A 17,985-nucleotide genomic window follows, 5' to 3' on the forward strand; every position below is an offset into this window, starting at 1 on the left:
AACAATTAATCGTAATTAAAATAGTTATATAGACAAAATTTTATTGTACGATAAGAGAAAAATAATGCTGGACAATAGTACAAGAACATTCAAGTAATTGTTCAGGAGAAAACAAGTGATCAGGGTTAGATTTCAGATAGCTCGGAATTTCAAGAAAGGAAAATATGGTTGCACACTCACCTAGAAACGTTCTTTTTCTTTAAAATATTAATCGTTTATTCACGACACTTTGATAAACCAGATTAGACGCTGAACGCGTAACACAATAAAAAAAAACCTTATTTAATAGTCATGAGCTAAAAACTGAATAATGTGTAACATTAGAGTTATGCCGATGTGTATTTTGGAATTTTAATCCACCCTACAATCCCTTTCTTTTAAAAAAGAATGTTTCCTCTTTGCTCTCTGTGCAAAATTGTCCCTTTTTTTCTCAAAACTGAAAAAAAAAAAAAAAACAATGGAAAAACTAGATTCATTTGGCTCTAGAAAAAAAATCATTAAGAAAGAAGAGCAGTATTTGAGAAACGCTTTTAGCACAATGAAATCAGAATCAATTGTACCTAATGCGTCTTTTTACTTTTTATTTCTAATGTAGCATTCTTAATGCTCTCTCCTCTTAATTTATATTTTCAGACGCAACAACTACGAATTTAAGTAATATTTCTTGTTTTATTAGGTATGTAGAATTTAACTGGTAGAATCAAGTTTTGTGAATAAGTGTCCATCGAACCAGAGTTTTACTTTATACTTTGAAGTACCCTGCACCCTTTTATTCTTTCTTACGATACTGCTCAATGTATGTATGTGTTTAATGACGAAGGAAACAATTATTGTTGCATTAACATTGATTTTGAAAACAATCATCGAAATAAGTAATCTAATAAATTTTTTAACTTCCTACATTTTGAGTAATTCTTTAAGCTCACTATTTTTGTGCTAACATTTAAAAATAAATCTATATATTTTTTTAAAATTCAGTGTTGATTTTGCTTGTACTCATACATTAAACAAATATATTTTAGTTCAAACAGCAGACAAAAAACTGAAATGATTCTTTCACTCACCATTTAAATAAAACACTTTTTAAAAAGTATTGAATGCCAACAGACTGTTTAATTACCCAAAGTCAGTTAATATCAAAAAGTGAGCTAACATTTTTAAATGAAAAAGAAATTCGTTTTTATTGAGAAAATAAGGCAAGTTTTAATTAAATTCGCAAGATTTTTTTTATTGAAAGGCCGCAAAATATATTCGCCAAATCCAACTAAAGCACAATGTTTATTTTTGCCATAAACATATTTTCCCTTTTAAGTTCAACGCATAAAAATTGAATATCGTTTGAATCAATTTTAAAGTTTTTCCCAAATCTTTAATCTCTTCGGTTTTTATTAAATTATAGAGAAAAAGAGAAGTAAAACAAAGTGGTGATTTAACAGAGGAAAGTAAAGATCAAGTTTTAACGTTCATCTTTTGACGTATATTTACAGCCCCATATAATTATGTTAAATATATATATTTTTTAATTTCTGTTTAGGTTTGTTTTCCCTCTTGAGCACGTTAATCTTTCTTCAATATTTCTTAAAGATTCAAAAATACAGAGCTGTTTAACTTCAATATAACTGAAATGCAGAAAAGTTTCCTCTGTTTTTAGAAAGAAATTATAAAAAACATTTTCTTGCTAAGCAACATTCATTTGTTCTCATTTTTCAAAGATTCATATTTTTTCAAAGATTTAAACTTAGAGCTTTTAATTTAAGCGTAATTTTAAAGCAGAAGGCACTAAAGCATTTGTATTTTGTTACATAAAATAATAAATTACAAATATTATATTATGAAAGGGAGAAAAGTAATTATTTTTACTTCTTTCACTCAAAAGACTTAAATAGACACTTACGTAATGACTAGCTACTGTAAAATTAATGTTTTCTCGCTAAACAATATTTATCTTCTTCCAGTTTTTCTTAAAGATTCAAAGTTACAAAGCTGTTTAATTTAAACGTTGTTTCAGAGTGCTGTTAAAGCATTCATATATTACTAGCGGTACTCGCACGGCTTTACCCGTAGTAGAAAATTAAAAGGCCATTTGGTTCGCCTGTAATTTACAAATAATGGATGATAAATTTCTCGCCAATTTACTGTGTTCATTCGCTCGCCCATGTTACGGTTCCACGTTATGAGAATTTGGTAATTTACTCGTCGATGTTATGATAATTTGTTCGTTAAAATGTTCTTAAAATTTGAATAGAAAAAGAACAAAATCGAATTTTCGAAAAATCGCTTCGAGGTGCACACTAGGGTGGGTCGAAAAACACTTTTTTTTATATTCAATTTCTAATAGTGCGGAAAACTTGCGTATTGGCATTATAATAACGGGAAAAGTAATTTAAAAATTTATGAATAATTTTTCAAATCGCGCAAAAGTCCTCAAATTGAGAAAAAATAGGAAAAATCGGCCATTTTTAGAAACGTATATTTTTTTCAAAAAATGATTCACATCATTTCTAATAGTATAAAAAATACACTTTGTTGTTACTGAAATGTATAGAAAAAACTTGGGGACACATTGTCGATCATTTGGATTTGCGTAGAAAGAGTTGAAATACCCTTTTTAAAGTAAAAAAAAAAGTCATAATATTTCAAAAATTCTTAAGCTGACATAAAGCTATAAAAATATACTATTAAATTTTTTTTAATGCTTTGCATTATTTTCTCTTATGCTGAAATGACTCAGCACTCACCACGTGCAGGACCGTCATTTCAAAATTGTTCCGGGAGTGAGGGGTCAGAGGGTGATAAGTCAATGGAAGTTTGAACGGAAAACAGCAAAAATCACGTCCGCCCAAATGTAAGTCCATTTATTTCTCAAAGCAGTGGTTGGGGGTAATAAAACAACCCGACCCCTAAATGACGGGTCTAATCACGTGACGATGGCAGGAAGTCCACTCACCACCCTACCCAATCAACCAACCAGTTTGGATGTCATTCATTATGCTGAAGTTCTTTAAATTCCGAAATCGAATCGAATGTTCCAGATCTGATTGTTATTTACTATGAAATCCTTCTCGGTTCACACTTGCGACATTTTCCTTCAACCTCTGTCACAAGTCTCTAATACATTCCATACATCTCTCTACCGATTGAGTATGATGTCAAATATTCAAGTTATGGCAGGGGGCTTTCAATGAATATTAAACATCCCTTTTAATGCTTTACTTATTTCTCCATTATGATAAAATGACTCACCACTCACCAGGTGGAGGTAGAAGCAAGTCAATTAATAATCGCAAAAGGTAATTTTTAACGAAACAATATTTTTAAGCTCACTTACTACAAAACAAATTTTCTAAATTTTCCCAAAGTTCATAAATTCCTTATTTACATGTAGCGCAAATTAAATTGCATGGTTTATTTCTATTGAGTTTTTTTTTTTTTTTTTTTTTACTGCGTTGATTTTCTCCCAATGCCAAACTGCCAAACTTCCACTAACGAAAATTTTGTCAGACTCAAATGGTAAAGGAACCAAACATCAAAATATTTGAGATGCTCGTATATGCTCCATGTAATGTTTTTATGAAGTAATGTTTTCAAGCTAAGAGTATAGAATGTGCAAGAGACAAATGAATAAGAAAGACAACTAAAGTCAATTCCTCCACTTCTCCCTCGAATGGTAACAAGACCTTCTCGGTTTTGGTGAGAGATGTGGAGTGAGTTTCCAACGCCATCCAAACAAGAAACGCAGAACAACAGCTGACTTAATTGTTTTGACAAAATGCACTAACACCATCAAAAATCAACATTTTTATTGAATACTAGTGATACCCGCACGGCTTTGCCCGTAATAGAAAAATCAAAAGGTCTTTTGGTTCGCCTATATATTTACAAATAATGTATGGTGAATTTTCTCGCCAATTGGCTTGTACCCATGTTACGGTTCCACGTTATGATAATTTCGTATCTCGCCGATTGGCTTGTGCCCATGTTACGGTTTCACGTTATGATAATTTCGTAATTTACTCGTTCATCTTATGATATTTTTTTTTCTTAAAATTGGAATAGAAAAAGAACCACATCGAATTTTCGAAAAATCGCTTCGAGGTGCACACCCCCATGCTACATACTAACTTTGTGCCAAATTTCATGAAAATCAGCAGAACGGTCTAGGCGCTATGCGCGTCACAGACATCCAGACATCCTACAGATATCCAGACATCCAGACATCCTCCGAACAGAGAGACTTTCAGCTTTATTATTAGTAAAGAAGAAGAAAGGAGCAAAATTGGCTTGAAACCGCTTGAATATAACACTTCATCAGAGACAATCATGCGTAAAAACTTCGCCATTACAATTATTTTTGCGAACCCCCGGGGGTTCGCGAACCACCGGTGGGAACCACTGTTCCAGAGCGATTAACAATGTGAACAATTTAACAATCCTACGCTTTCATTTTTACCCTGAAAATTGTTTCGTATGTCATTTTTCAATTTGAATTACGAAACAGTTTATTTTGCTTTTTACATTTCTTACTATACGTCCTTTTAATTGACATAAAGTACGAAATTATGCATTTTACGTGCATACTCATTTCTGTTACTGAACAAAACTGTCCAAAATAACTAAACATTTCAAAGAAATTCAGGGTTGATTTCATAAAAAGCGTTAACTATAATACCTTCTCGATTGAAAAACTTAATTGAAATTACCTGAATGAGTAAAGATGACCGTATACATTTTGTCAGCAACGAAACTACACAATTATTGTTTAGGCTTGTCAACAAGAGATTTTAAAAAAGTAAATGGTAATCAAAGCTTTACAGAGAGAGAATTTTTAGTCTCTCACTTGTCATTAAATTTTCAATTAAATACAAAGTTAATGCAAGTACATACCTTTCAATTAAATCAGAGTGTTTTGTAACCTCCAGGTAAATTTGGATTCATTTATTCTTCACGTGCAAAGAATTTTCATGCTTGAAGTGTCGGGTGCAAAACTCAGAACATTTACGCTAATCGAAAACAGGTTTGGTTACGTAAATAAAATCTAATTAATTTTCAAACCTTAGGCAGTAAACAAAATTTAATCTCTATGTTTGACTAAATTTGAAAATTTTAAAGATATTTTATAATTTTATTAACTTTGTTCATATTCTCTAGGATTTAATTCTATATATTTCATTATTTAAAAGTGAAGCTAATAAACAATGCTTTAATATGAATGAATCTTTTAGTATATGCTTGAACTTTTAACTGTGTGTCTATTCAAAAAAAAAAATCTGACGTATAGCTAAAGGTTTTGTTTTAGTTGTTTATAACAACTGTAGAGTAGTTTGTTAATAAAGGAGCTATTTTTAAACTAGTACTACGAAATAACGTAGCTGGAATTTTATTAATAACTAATATACAATTACTCAGACATAATTAATTTTGTTTCAGGAACAACATGGTCAAGAAACGAACGGGATAAAACTATCTCAACTACAAGAAGAATGGTGAAAATGCTGTAGGTTAGAATGTGAATTAAATGAAAAATAAAAGTAATTACAGCACAAATCGTCTAAAATTACATCTGTATTTTATGGTGGCATACTGTGGAGCCCCTTTATCAGTGTACAAAAGTATTTAATGCGCAACAAGGGATATTCGTTTTGTGAAGTAAGAATAAAAGACTATTTAGGCATGGTGTTAATCACAATAAAATATTCGAGGTTCTAACAAGTTTTCTTTTTCCTTAGGAATATATTAGGGTTAATAATTAGCTGGAGAAACGTAAAAAAACTCTTCATTAGGAATACTATTGGAACTAAAAACGATTTCTAAGTTTCTTTTCACAAAAAGCTAACATTTTTCTTAGCATTAAAATTCTGAAATAATATAAACATGGAACTGCCTAAAAATTCAAAAATATTCTCGAACAAAATTTTCACTTCTTACTTTACTAACTTACTATTCAAACATTTCAGTTTCTCATATACTATAGTCATATGAACTATTTTAGTTTTCCTATAGTCTAGTTTTTCATTAATAGGGAATTTATGCACATAATCTAGAACAATGCATGTGCCTAGAAATTATTCGTGTCCAAAAATATTATGACAATTATACAGAAACTAACATTTGCTTCGAACCTCTTCAAATCCACTACAAATAGAGTAAAAAATCGTTAACATTAAGCATTAGCTTGAAACGAGCAATTTGAAATATTATTTTAATCTTATCTAAACGTATAAACCGTTTACTTAGCGTTAACTTAAACCTAAAGCAGCACAAGTTTTTTTCAATCACGTACCAAATAGTTGTTTTCAACGATGATATGATTTTTTGAAAATAAAATTTCCCATAACTTCTTAATCACTGGTCGATCTACCCTATTTCATATATCAATGTTTTTTAAAAAACTTTTTTTCTAAATACACATTCTGAAATAAATCAAAAAAACAAACGTCATCAAATCAAAATATTAGAAATTAACCATCAAATATTCTTTGTCAATCAAACAGAGGTAAATAATTAATTGCTCTCGAGGTTCAAAAAATGCACGAAAATAAATTAGTTTATAATTTAAACAGCCTCGCATGATTCAGTCTGAGGAAAGAAACACATGTGCCTCAGACAGCCTTTTTTCATTTTTTAATGAAAACTAGGTTTTAACACACATAAAAGAATAGGGGAAAGTTGCCCAAAACGGGTAGGTTTTCTAAGAACGCCTGAAAATTGTAGTTTTTGGATTTTTATCGCAACAATTTCGATTTTATTTCCAAGCAGGGTTGAAATTCCTGAAAGCGTTGATTTATCGAAACAAAAAACTTGTTCCTTGAATCACCCACAAAAAAGCAGATATTTAAGATAAAAAAATATCTTTGAAAAGGAGAAAAATATTAAAAATGTCAAAAATTTAATTCAATGCTTCGCAGTTTTTTCAAACTAAAAAAAAACCACATGGGGTATCAGTACGTTAATCAATCAATTAACTTTTTCATTCACTGAAAAAACAATGAATAAGCACATTAATTAAGGTGAGTTCGGGTAAGTGCGTCCCTTGAGAACCTCGGGAATGCTGACCTGAAGAGAATTCTGCCATTCATTGAATATGTTGGGGGAAATGTCTAGTGATCGTTCTTATAAGTAATGATTGGCACTGGTACTCATAGATAAAACACAATCAGTGATAGTGAATAAAATATGACAACGTATATAAAGTACAAATTGAGAATGGAAAAAGGTTAAAAAACCAGCAAACAGCTGTTTCGGCACTCTAAAATACAAGTGCCATCATCAGTGCATTAAAAACGAAGACAGGTTCACCCGACTAAAACACAGTCGAGGCGAACAATGGAGTGAGAGACGAGTTGTAAAAGATATGAGAGCAGATTTGTCTAGCACTCCCCCTTTTCCTAATGTTTGGAAGTCTGTTATTTGATTTATTTTTTGTCCGTGACGTTTTCTCCTGAGTGCAACTGTCCTCTGGAGTTCTGACGTAACCTTGACGTCATCGTTTCCGGTACTGCTCTCATATCTTTTACAACTCGTCTCTCACTCCATTGTTCGCCTCGACTGTGTTTTAGTCGGGTGAACCTGTCTTCGTTTTTAATGCACTGATGATGGCACTTGTATTTTAGAGTGCCGAAACAGCTGTTTGCTGGTTTTTTAACCTTTTTCCATTCTCAATTTGTACTTTATATACGTTGTCATATTTTATTCACTATGCAGTACAAAGTTTTCGACTACTATTTATACAATCAGTGATAATTTAAATGTCTTGTACATAACTCTAATGTGAAGATTGAGAAGGTTAGATCTTCGTTTATTTTGTTGTCATATCAAACAACTGAAGTCAGCAAGTGTAAGTTGTATTTTTTAATAACAAGTAACTACTAACATACAGTGACGGCGGTTCTGGGGGCGAAAGGAGGGAACCGCCCCTCTCCCCCACAAATCCACTCGCTCCCTTTTTATGGTGTTTTTTTTTTTTTTTTTTTTTCAATTTAGGAACCAGAACTAGAAATTATATTTAAAAAAAATTTATTAAAAAAAAACAGAAGTTTTTTTTTTAGAACATATTTATTTGCTTTACATTAGACTCGTATATCTGTTTATGAAACATTATTTAGCACACGCAGTAATTTTTAGTTCGTGTATTCACGGTTTAGATATTACTATTTTTTTTAGAACATAATTATTTGCTTTACATTAGACTCGTATATCTGTTTATGAAACATTATTTAGCACACGCAGTAATTTTTAGTTCGTGTATTCACGGCTTAGATATTACTAAATCAATGGGGTTGCTTCCAAAATTTTTAAGGTATTTTCTTCTGAATGTCCATGCTTAAAAAATAGGATCTGATCATTTTTAGTTTAATATTTAAAAAAAAAATACTTTAATCGGTGCGCTTTTACTGTTTACGCTTCTGCCGAGGACATGACAAATGATGAAATACCATTCACTGTTGCCATTCACACAGCGAAATATTTAATTTGCAGCTTTACTCACGTGTATTGACAGCGATATGGTTGATATCAAGCATAGATCGCAATGAAGCGCAATATTGAATTCGTTTGTTAATTATCATAACATGGAAATGCGGTAGACAGATGCGCAAAAGTACATCATTTGTAACGTCATAAAGAATACGCCTTGTTTGAAAAATCGGGAAATTAAAATAAATAATTAAAAAATAATTGTTGGGAAAATGAAAGTATTTTCTGGGTTTTTTTTTTTTTTCCTATTAATTTCAGTGACTAAAAGTAGTACCTTTGACTGAAGGAAACAACGCCATTGTTCAACTTAAACAGGCCATACTTGTTCTGTTCAATGAAAGTATTACAAAATGTTTGAGACATCTCAAAATACTTTGGGGGTAAATAATGCAAAATCTAATTCATGGCTAAGTGTTTCTTCGAGGAAAGTTATTAAGTACGAAATTCATCAAAATTTCAATAAAAACGTGAGTTAAATTGTTACATTTACATCAGTTAACACTCATGGGCTCTCAAAACCAGCTCTAGCAAACTTTTGTACATTTACTTATTTTTATTTTTTTTTTCTGTAATGTTTTTTGCTCCTGCTAAAAATCTTATGGTTTTTAGTTGTCGTTTTTTTTTTTTTGCCTCCCCCCCCCCCAAGTTTTCAGTTTCAATAGCCGCCTGTGCTAACATACATGGCATGAGTTAGTTAATTACTGTAACCAGACTTCGTTTATAAGAGGGGTTGCACGTTCGCTTTCTTTAGTGTAAGATGGGGTAAGTGCATTCCATAGTATGGGAAAAGTGCGACACCATGCAATTTGCCTTTAATTTTGCTTATAATTTTAATTTCAGTTCAATCTTTATTTACCCTCTTCAATAACTTCTACCAAATTCGAATTGTACATTTAATTTGGAAAATGGGAAGAACCTATGCTCGAAAGAATGGATCAAGAGAAATCGTATTTTAAAGATAGCATCAAAACAAAGGTAGTCTTTGGACGCAGCAGTTAGAAATTTGGCGTTCCAAAATGAACTTTTGAAGAATATTTAAAAGCTAGGAGACGTTGGATATCTTCGTTTATCGTTTGGTAGACTTACTGCAACTCTTTTCAATTGGTAGAAATAATACAGAGAGTTTAGGTGAAAGCAATGATTATGAGACAGAAATGAGTCTAAAAGCAATCAACGATCAAGCTTTACTGGCTAAAGAAATCAGAAAATATGAAGGAATAAAATATTTGGAAAACCAAGAAAGGAGATTTGGACCATGTCTTCTGTAAATTGGGCAAATCAAAATATCCGAGAGAGTTCTAAAAATTATAATCATATACAAAAACTATACATATAAGTTTCTAATGGAAAATATACTTTAAAATTCATAAATACAGTGCAACATTCATACTCAATACCTTGTAATTATAAATGCGTGATGAAAATGTCCAAGGGTCACACTTACCCTGCCAGGTGCATTAAAAAAAAATCTTAACGCTTCAGCTTGTGGATTAAAAGGTCACAGTACTTTTCAAACACTTTTTTTAAATTTAAGTAAATATTATATTTCTTTGAAACCATAACATGCATACTTATTTCTTAATCAATAATTTATTTTCAAAATTTCAAAATATTGCCTACGTTTTTTAAAAATTCAAAAAATTGAGGAAAATTTTAATTTTTTAAAATCTTTAAGGCTTTTTTTATTTTTGCATCAATTTAAAAAAAGTTTTTTGCTAAACGATCACTATAATCGTCTCTTAAAATCTGTGCATTCATTTGCTTATGAGTTTATTAGAAAATTTTCTGTGATTAATTATGTAAAAAATAAAAAAAAATTAAAAAAAATGGTTTTTAAAGGTTTAACAGGCTCTAAACATTTGAGTAATTTATAAAATGTTTATCCAATGCACAGTTTCGTCAACTATATTATCCCAATTGCAAAAAGTATTACTTTAAAGCTGTATCTTTCATAGAAAAAAATCTTTAGGGATTCTAATGACATGAAAACACAAAAAAACCATCATCGAGAAAAAGTAATTTAAAGTTTTTCTTTTGCATAAGAACACATACCGAGCATGGCCTAAAACCACGTATAACTTTTTAAATATTTGAAATAAAGCAATGAAACTTTTCCCCTGTGTTCAGAATAGTTTTTAGTTTTGAAATAAGCGATAAAAAAAAAATTTCAATCGTTTCATCATTTTTGAGGTACTGTAATCCCTTAATTGTCATAATACATGTTTAAAAAACTTAAGAAAAGACCTGAAAATGAACCTTAAAAATTTGGTAAACGTACAAGATTTCTTAACAGAGCATCATCCTTCAGAAACTGATCTCTGAAAACTAGGTAACTATCTTATCCAAACTCACCTTAGTATAAGCAGATTTTTTTTCCCGGAAGTGAAAAAGAAGTAAAAAGGAAAATGCCTCAAGCTTTGATTTAAGTATCATAACATATAAATGAAATTTGGAAGAACCAAAGCTTTCATGCATCACCTTCAAAAATTTTGATATGTGTATGTACGCATGCATGTAACATTCATTGAAGGATCAAATTCAAGTTAGTTTAAGCATCAATCTTAGTCTTCATCAATATTTCTTAGCAATTTTCAGATTAGCGGATATCAGGTATAGTTGAAATACATTTTTTTTTCTTTTTTGTAAATTTCATTTTTCTAATATTTGTTTCTAATGTTACGTGCCAAAATGAAATATTATACCTCACTACTACTATTTTTAAATCAGATAGTGATTTTAAAACCATTGTTGGCATTTTTTAAAGATAAAACGTTTTTTGTTTAGTTCTTTGTCATTTTTTAAATTAACCATGCCCCAACTTGATTCAAGTTGATGCACTACTGATACACAAATGAATAAACTGCTATGCTCACGTCATACAAAATAACATAAAGTTTTATGTTAAAGAGTGGTTTTCAAAAATGAGTCTCATAAAATGTTTAAAGTACAGTACCCGCTTAATGGAATAGGCAATTTTCCAGGAAAAATTATTCTAATAAGCGGGATATTCCATTATCCGGGATAAAAATAACACACATCAACGGTGTAGTACATTGGAATTTTATTACATTAAGCGGGATATTCTATTATCCGATATTCCATTAAGCGGGCTCGACTGTATTTATCAGAATGAGATGATAAACTTGAATTTGACTTACAGCTAATAAGATAATACAAGCACTTGTATGGATATATTGCTCGTTCAATTTTTTCAAGAGAAATATCCTTCCTCTTAACCTATTTTTTTTCGGAAATTTCTAAGCATTTCTGAAAAAACTACTGAAAAACCTGGGAATTATATTAGTACACGTACCAATTAGACCCAAGCGCGATGTATCAACATTACCAAACAAAAGCCCTTACGTTAACTCAAAAATTATGATCAAATTATATTCGGTAATACCCCCATGGTACCTAGTCAAAGAGTACAATAGTATGTTGCTTAATATGACATAATTACTTGAACACCCAATGCGATAGTTGAAACAAACCCATAAAATGTACTTAAGTACACAAAAAAAGAAAAAAAAAAGATTTCGTTTGAATAATACTTCAAAAAAAAAAAAAAAATAGTTCCTCCACGTAATTCCGTTAAGAACTGGAAACTTTTTTTTAAATTCACATTTTGAATAACAACTCCAAAAACTTACACGGATTAGTAAATAAGGAGGTTCCCGTATTCAGAAAATAATCTTAACAAGTTTTCAGTACAGGAATTTAAACAAAGCAGTTTAATGATTAAAATGTTCTAACATTCCTTAGCACAATAATTAGGGAATATATTTACCCCTAAACTAGTGTCTAACAGAATATTTCAACACCAATTTTAATGTATTTAATGTATATGTATTTGTGTTGGATATGTGAGTGTGTTGAATTGCATCAACCCAAACACATCATGAATTTTTAAAACAAATATCGCTAGTCCATGAAAAAGGTGCAAGGAATTCATAAATAAAAATTGCAACATTAAAAATAGGAATTGATGATTTTATAAGTAATTATTTTTTACTTCAAAAAGGGTTTCCCGAGAGAAAAACAAAATTGTATAATTTTAAAACACGTTACTTTTTGAGCAGCCAATTTTGAATCAATTCAAAAACAATGCAACCAAACAAATAATAAAAACCACTAATGTATTTATTTCCTAAGTTTAAATTAATGTCTCGCTTGATTTTTTTACAAATGCTTTGTTAGTTCATTCTTTTAACGCAAAGTTTTTTTATTATTTTTATTATTTTTTTTTGGGGGGGGGGCTTTTTTCCGCACTTTTCTATTTAATAAGATTACCAACTCAGACTTTAGGTTCCAAATAATTCATTGCAAAAATCATACAAAAAAGCAGGAAATCTAGTCTAAGTCATTAGTTTAAGTTGTGTAGTGGGAATTTAAATATTAGAATGCATCAGTATAAAGGGAAGAAGTCCAAGATCACAATTAAATATCTGAATTTTCGTTATTCATTGTTATCTTAATGAAAACAATGCTTAACTTTAATGTTACAAAATAATTACGAAAATTATTTTTTCATTTGGGAGAAGTTACATAAACGTGAATTTGAAAATATGACCCACAGTTGGGTGTAACTTGTTAATATTGCTGTTGGAGTTCAGAAAAAAGCATTTTTTTTTTCAATTTCATCAAATGTATGATATGATCAAGTAATAAAAATAGTTTTTTATACTTCAAATTAAAATGTTATGTTATTGTTTGAAATTAGACTTAAATGAAGTTATATTGATAAAATGCCGACGATCAACAGTTTTATATAGAATTAAAAGCTGTATTATTATCATGCAAAATTGTAAAATATTTTTTTTTCAAGTGTGTTAAGTAACAAATCGACTACACGTGCTGAGAATCAACTTTAAAATATTACGTAAAAGATTAGTTCTTTTTCCTTTAAAAAAAAATAAAATGATCTTTTTCAACTCACAATAAGATGGATTAAACTGATTTTAAATGTAAACACTTGTCATTTGGACGATAAATGAGGAAGTATCAAGTAATCAAACTATATTTTATATTACACTAGGGTATTTTTATTACACATGTACATTACTGCATGCATTACTGAAATGTTACAGCATCAAGTATGGGAATGGTGTCGATGAAATAATATTGTTTGCCTATTGCTTTGTTCATGACATTTCAATAATTAATTAAAATTCAACTTTTTATTGTACAATCAACCATTTCAGTAATTCAAACAAATATAATTATCTAGTTTGCAAAAATACTTCAAATTATATGGTTATAATGGAACAATTCATGTTAATGATTTTCAATTCCTTCCTATAATTAACAAACTGATCGGTATTTAGCATTGATTCTTGAGATTCAGGGAAATCCCGTAACAAACTTCAAGGACCACAGATCGTATTCGTTATAACAGGATATTCGTTGTAACGGAATGCAAAGAATGTAATGAAAATTATATCGGGACTGAAAATTTATTTCTTTAAGCTGATATTTCGTTGTGATGCAGCTGGATTTCACTTTATTTTTGAATAAAAGAACAGTATAGTTTAGTAGATATGTCTATTTAGATACAAGTATGAAATACAATCTTTGCATCTTACCGGGTACTTTTTGATGCCTGGTAGATGCATTTTGTTTCCTGTTTATGTATTTTTTGCGTAGGTCAGTCATGATTTAGTTAAGTTTTGAAATGCTTCCTATTCTTATAAAATTAGAATTGATTTAGGTTCCTTTTAGAAATTATGAAAAAATAACAGAATAAAATTTAGTAAAACAATTTTCAAAAATTGACATTTCTTCATGAAGCGGTAATGCTAATACTGCTACAGTTTGAATTATACGAAAATAACGTAGCTTTGGCATTTTCCCGTTTTAAATTTATAAAATATAAAATAAAAAAATTATAAACAGCCAGTCAATGAACAACCGCCCAAGAAGGAAAATCTCGTGGTTTTTTTTTTTTCCTATTTTAAACGTCATCTTCTTTTCTTGGATAAATTATCAATTGTAACTTTTTTTATACACTAGGGGGCTCTGCCCCCTGCTCACTAATGCTCACCAACCACCGAAAGCTCAGGGCTTGAATTGAGTTGAGTCTAAGATTTTGCTACAAAATAATTACGAAAATTATTTTTTCATTTGGTAGAAGTTACGTAAAAGGGAATTTCAAAATATGACCCATTGTTGGGTCTAACTTGTTAATATTGTTGTAGGATTTCAAAACTGAAGTCTGCTCACAAAAGGAGCAGAAAAAAAAAGTACAGCCAAAAGTCTTGCGTGAAGATTTTCAAAATCGAGACCATTAAAGTTTGAGAATAAGAAAAAAAAAACAAGTAAATCGAAAAGACGTAACTATGTCAACGCCAAATAAAACATCTATAATTTTAGTTTAAATGATATTCAAATTGATTTTTAACGGTTTGTAACTGTTTTCCTTTGGAGGTAGAAGCTTAGTTTTTCGACCACCGGTCAGGTTAGATCTGGAGTAGAAAAAGCCGTTCTTTCCTGTGGTGTCAAAAATAAAACTGTTGGAAAATTCCTTCGCTTTTTACTGATAGATTTAATGACGAAAGTAGTGCTTAAATTTTAGCTAAGCCTAAAAATGTTCGAGCTACAAACGCAAATAACTTCCGGCGCATTTAAATTAGAGCATTGAAACAAATTGCGTAGAACGAGAAAAAATTTTCCCTTTCCAACGATATATAATATTAATACGTGTAAGTAATTTTTCACCCCTTTAATAGGCAATAATAGGCAATTTACGCAAAATTTGAGTTTAAAAATTAATTACAAAAAAAAAAAAAAATTCGAATTTTAAAAAGCAAAACCCCAGGTGCAAACCACCGGGACTCGAAGTAATTTTGTACAAAATTTCAAGGCTTTAGGTGGTACGGGGTCTCCTGGACGTAGGCCCACCACAGATTTCCTTCCAGAATTTCTTTGAAACCTTATTTTTATCTTTACTAATAATAAGCCTGAAAGCCTCTCTGGATATCTCTCTGTCTGGATCTCTGTCTGTCAGGATCTCCGTGACGCATATAGCGTTTGGACCGTTCGGCCGATTTCCATGAAATTTGGCACAGAATTAGTTTTCGAAAATTCGATTTTGTTCTTTTTTTATTCCAATTTTAAGAAAAATTTTCCGAGCAAATCATCACAAAGTGGAACCGTAACGTGGGCGAGACATTTAACATATCAAATTGGAGAGAAATTCATCATCCATTATTTGTAAATATACAGGTGAACCAAATGACCTTTTAATTTTCTACTACGGGCAAAGCCGTGCGGGTACCACTAGTTTACTATAAAGAGACATATATCCAAAAACTTTAACGACTGTGTTGCTGAAGATGTTCGCATCTACGGGATTAGTGAAAAAATTTGCATTCTATCCCCCCCTCCCCCGAAAAAATTCTGACGTAGAACCGTAATAGTCCTCCAAGTTAAAAAAAAAAAATCATAATAATGATATGCATCAATTGAAATGTTTTATCGGCGATATACATTTTTTAAAGATTTAAATGTGCCTGAGTGCTCATGCACCAGTCTGTCTTCTCTTATAAATCATGGTTCACTGAATAAAGATTATATCACTTCAGTAAAAAAAAAAGAACTAATTGACTTAGAAGAGAGAACTACTAACTTGTTCGGAGACGGTAAATCCTCTTCCAGAGATTGAGCTCGTGCCATGACAGAAAGGATTTTTGCTTTCTCCTCTTCAGACAGATTGCTTAAGTCCACCTCGGCCGGCAGCTCCACAATGGAGCCCCTCTTGGGGCCGGGGGCCGGCGGGGCTCCGGAGCTCGAGGCCCGCCTCATCATGAGATGGGGCCCCGCGCTGCCCCGCCTCCCGCCGCCGCCCGGAGACGGCGACTCGGGCCCCTGAACCTGGCTGCTGGGCAAGGGCATCGACTGCTGGGTGACCAGGTGCGGTGGCTGTCGTTGCGGCTGCTGCTGCGGCTGAGAGCCACCACCTGCTTCTTCCCCCTCTTGGCTCGCTTCGTTCCCCATGCGAGTTATTTATTAATTATCAAAAGATCTGGCACGAATCTCTCACGTTTTGTGCCTCTCCGGCCTGACCCGAAGACACATGATTCTTTACACGATGGAATAAAATGGAGCACCGGTGCAAAACATCGATAAGAGCCTTCCAAGGGCTTCTCTAAGAAAAAGAACTATCCACTTTAATGTGCGGAAAATAGAAAGATTCTTCCGATAGCGCCACCGAATTCTGAAAGTTTCCCGTGGATACTCCTTGATGCTTTAAGCGAAATCCTTGGAACAGTTAACCCATTCGGGGTGTTCTTTAAAGGGTGCGAACCCCTTTCGATTCCTGCAATTTCTTCTTATCCGAGGGGTCGGCCGCGGAGTTCTGTCACCGTGCGTATCTTGGCCGGTGGGTGGTAAAGCTGTGACGTAGTGGCTTAGAGCGCTCCGCTGCCGCGATACATTATCGATAGGTGCTGCAGACCAGGCGACTTCGGCGTCTAGGGGGGATAGACGGAATGATGGGCTCTCCTCTTCCTATTTTCCTGTTTTTTTTTTCACTCCCTTTTTTTGTGTGACGTAGTAATCACGCAAGAAGTACATCTCTCGTGATATTGTTTGCGTGAAGGTAGTAATCCTATTTTTATTTCGTTGTTTAGGGTTGCTAATGTTGTCAAAAACGCAATTTCTGCAGAAAAAAAAGAAGGAATGAGAGGGAAAAAAATAACATTTTTTTTGTAAGCACATGACAGTTTTCTACTAGTTTAACTATTCAACAAATGAAAAAAGTAACATTTTTCAGGATCCTGTAATTATTTTTTCACAGCCCGACACTCTCTTATCAACTTCTCTAACTTAAAAGATCATTGAAATAAAACAAATATTACAACTTTTGAATTAAGAATCACATTTAATTTTTAAATATTAAAAACGCAATTTCTTACAGACACAAATCCGTATTAAAACTAATGAATCGGCTTACTTTCGGCTCTTTCAAACGTTTTTAATTTCGCCGCAATATTTTCTTTGTATCATGATAAAAGAAAAATTACTGGACACACGCATTTACATTTATTATTCATCATATTTTACGATTTGCTTGGAATCTACCGCAATTACGATCATTAGACTCGTTGGCAGTAGTCTTGAAAAGTTTTGTTTGGGTTGATGCCCACTAACAACTTATTAACAGTGGAAAAAACAATAAAGGAAACAAACATAGTAACAATCACAATAAAATAGCGCATCGGAATTCATTGGCTGCAATGGTATAATAAGTTACATCAATTAACGCAAATGTAATTCATTTGAAGCATTAAATCCCAAAAGAAAATATGGATGGGCGATTCCACGGGTAATTGAATGACATGTTTAGAGCAGAACAGTGTGTACTTTGTGACAGATAATGCAAAATATAAGTTGTGCAAACGTTCTTTTATCCTCTATTATTTTACTTTTAAACTGAATTTGATGATTTATTTGAATTCTCTAAATACATTTTAGTTGATTTTCAAAAAGTTGTTAAAAACATGGTAACTGACTGAC

At 31.7% G+C, this 17,985-nt stretch overlaps 1 protein-coding gene across 1 annotated transcript in view; it reads right to left on the reverse strand.

The window, feature by feature from the left end:
• The window catches only part of LOC129227650 (protein bassoon-like), a 119,514-nt gene extending 102,773 nt beyond the window's left edge, over nucleotides 1–16,741 (reverse strand). The window contains exon 1 of the mRNA XM_054862244.1: nucleotides 16,097–16,741. Within this exon, the coding sequence (XP_054718219.1) occupies nucleotides 16,097–16,464 (368 nt within the window). The 5' untranslated portion in view covers nucleotides 16,465–16,741. The remainder of the gene's footprint in view (nucleotides 1–16,096) is intronic.
• Nucleotides 16,742–17,985: the final 1,244 nt, after the last annotated feature.

Source organism: Uloborus diversus, chromosome 1 (assembly GCF_026930045.1).
Source record: "Uloborus diversus isolate 005 chromosome 1, Udiv.v.3.1, whole genome shotgun sequence".
In the NCBI taxonomy this organism is placed as follows: Eukaryota; Metazoa; Arthropoda; class Arachnida; order Araneae; family Uloboridae; genus Uloborus; species Uloborus diversus.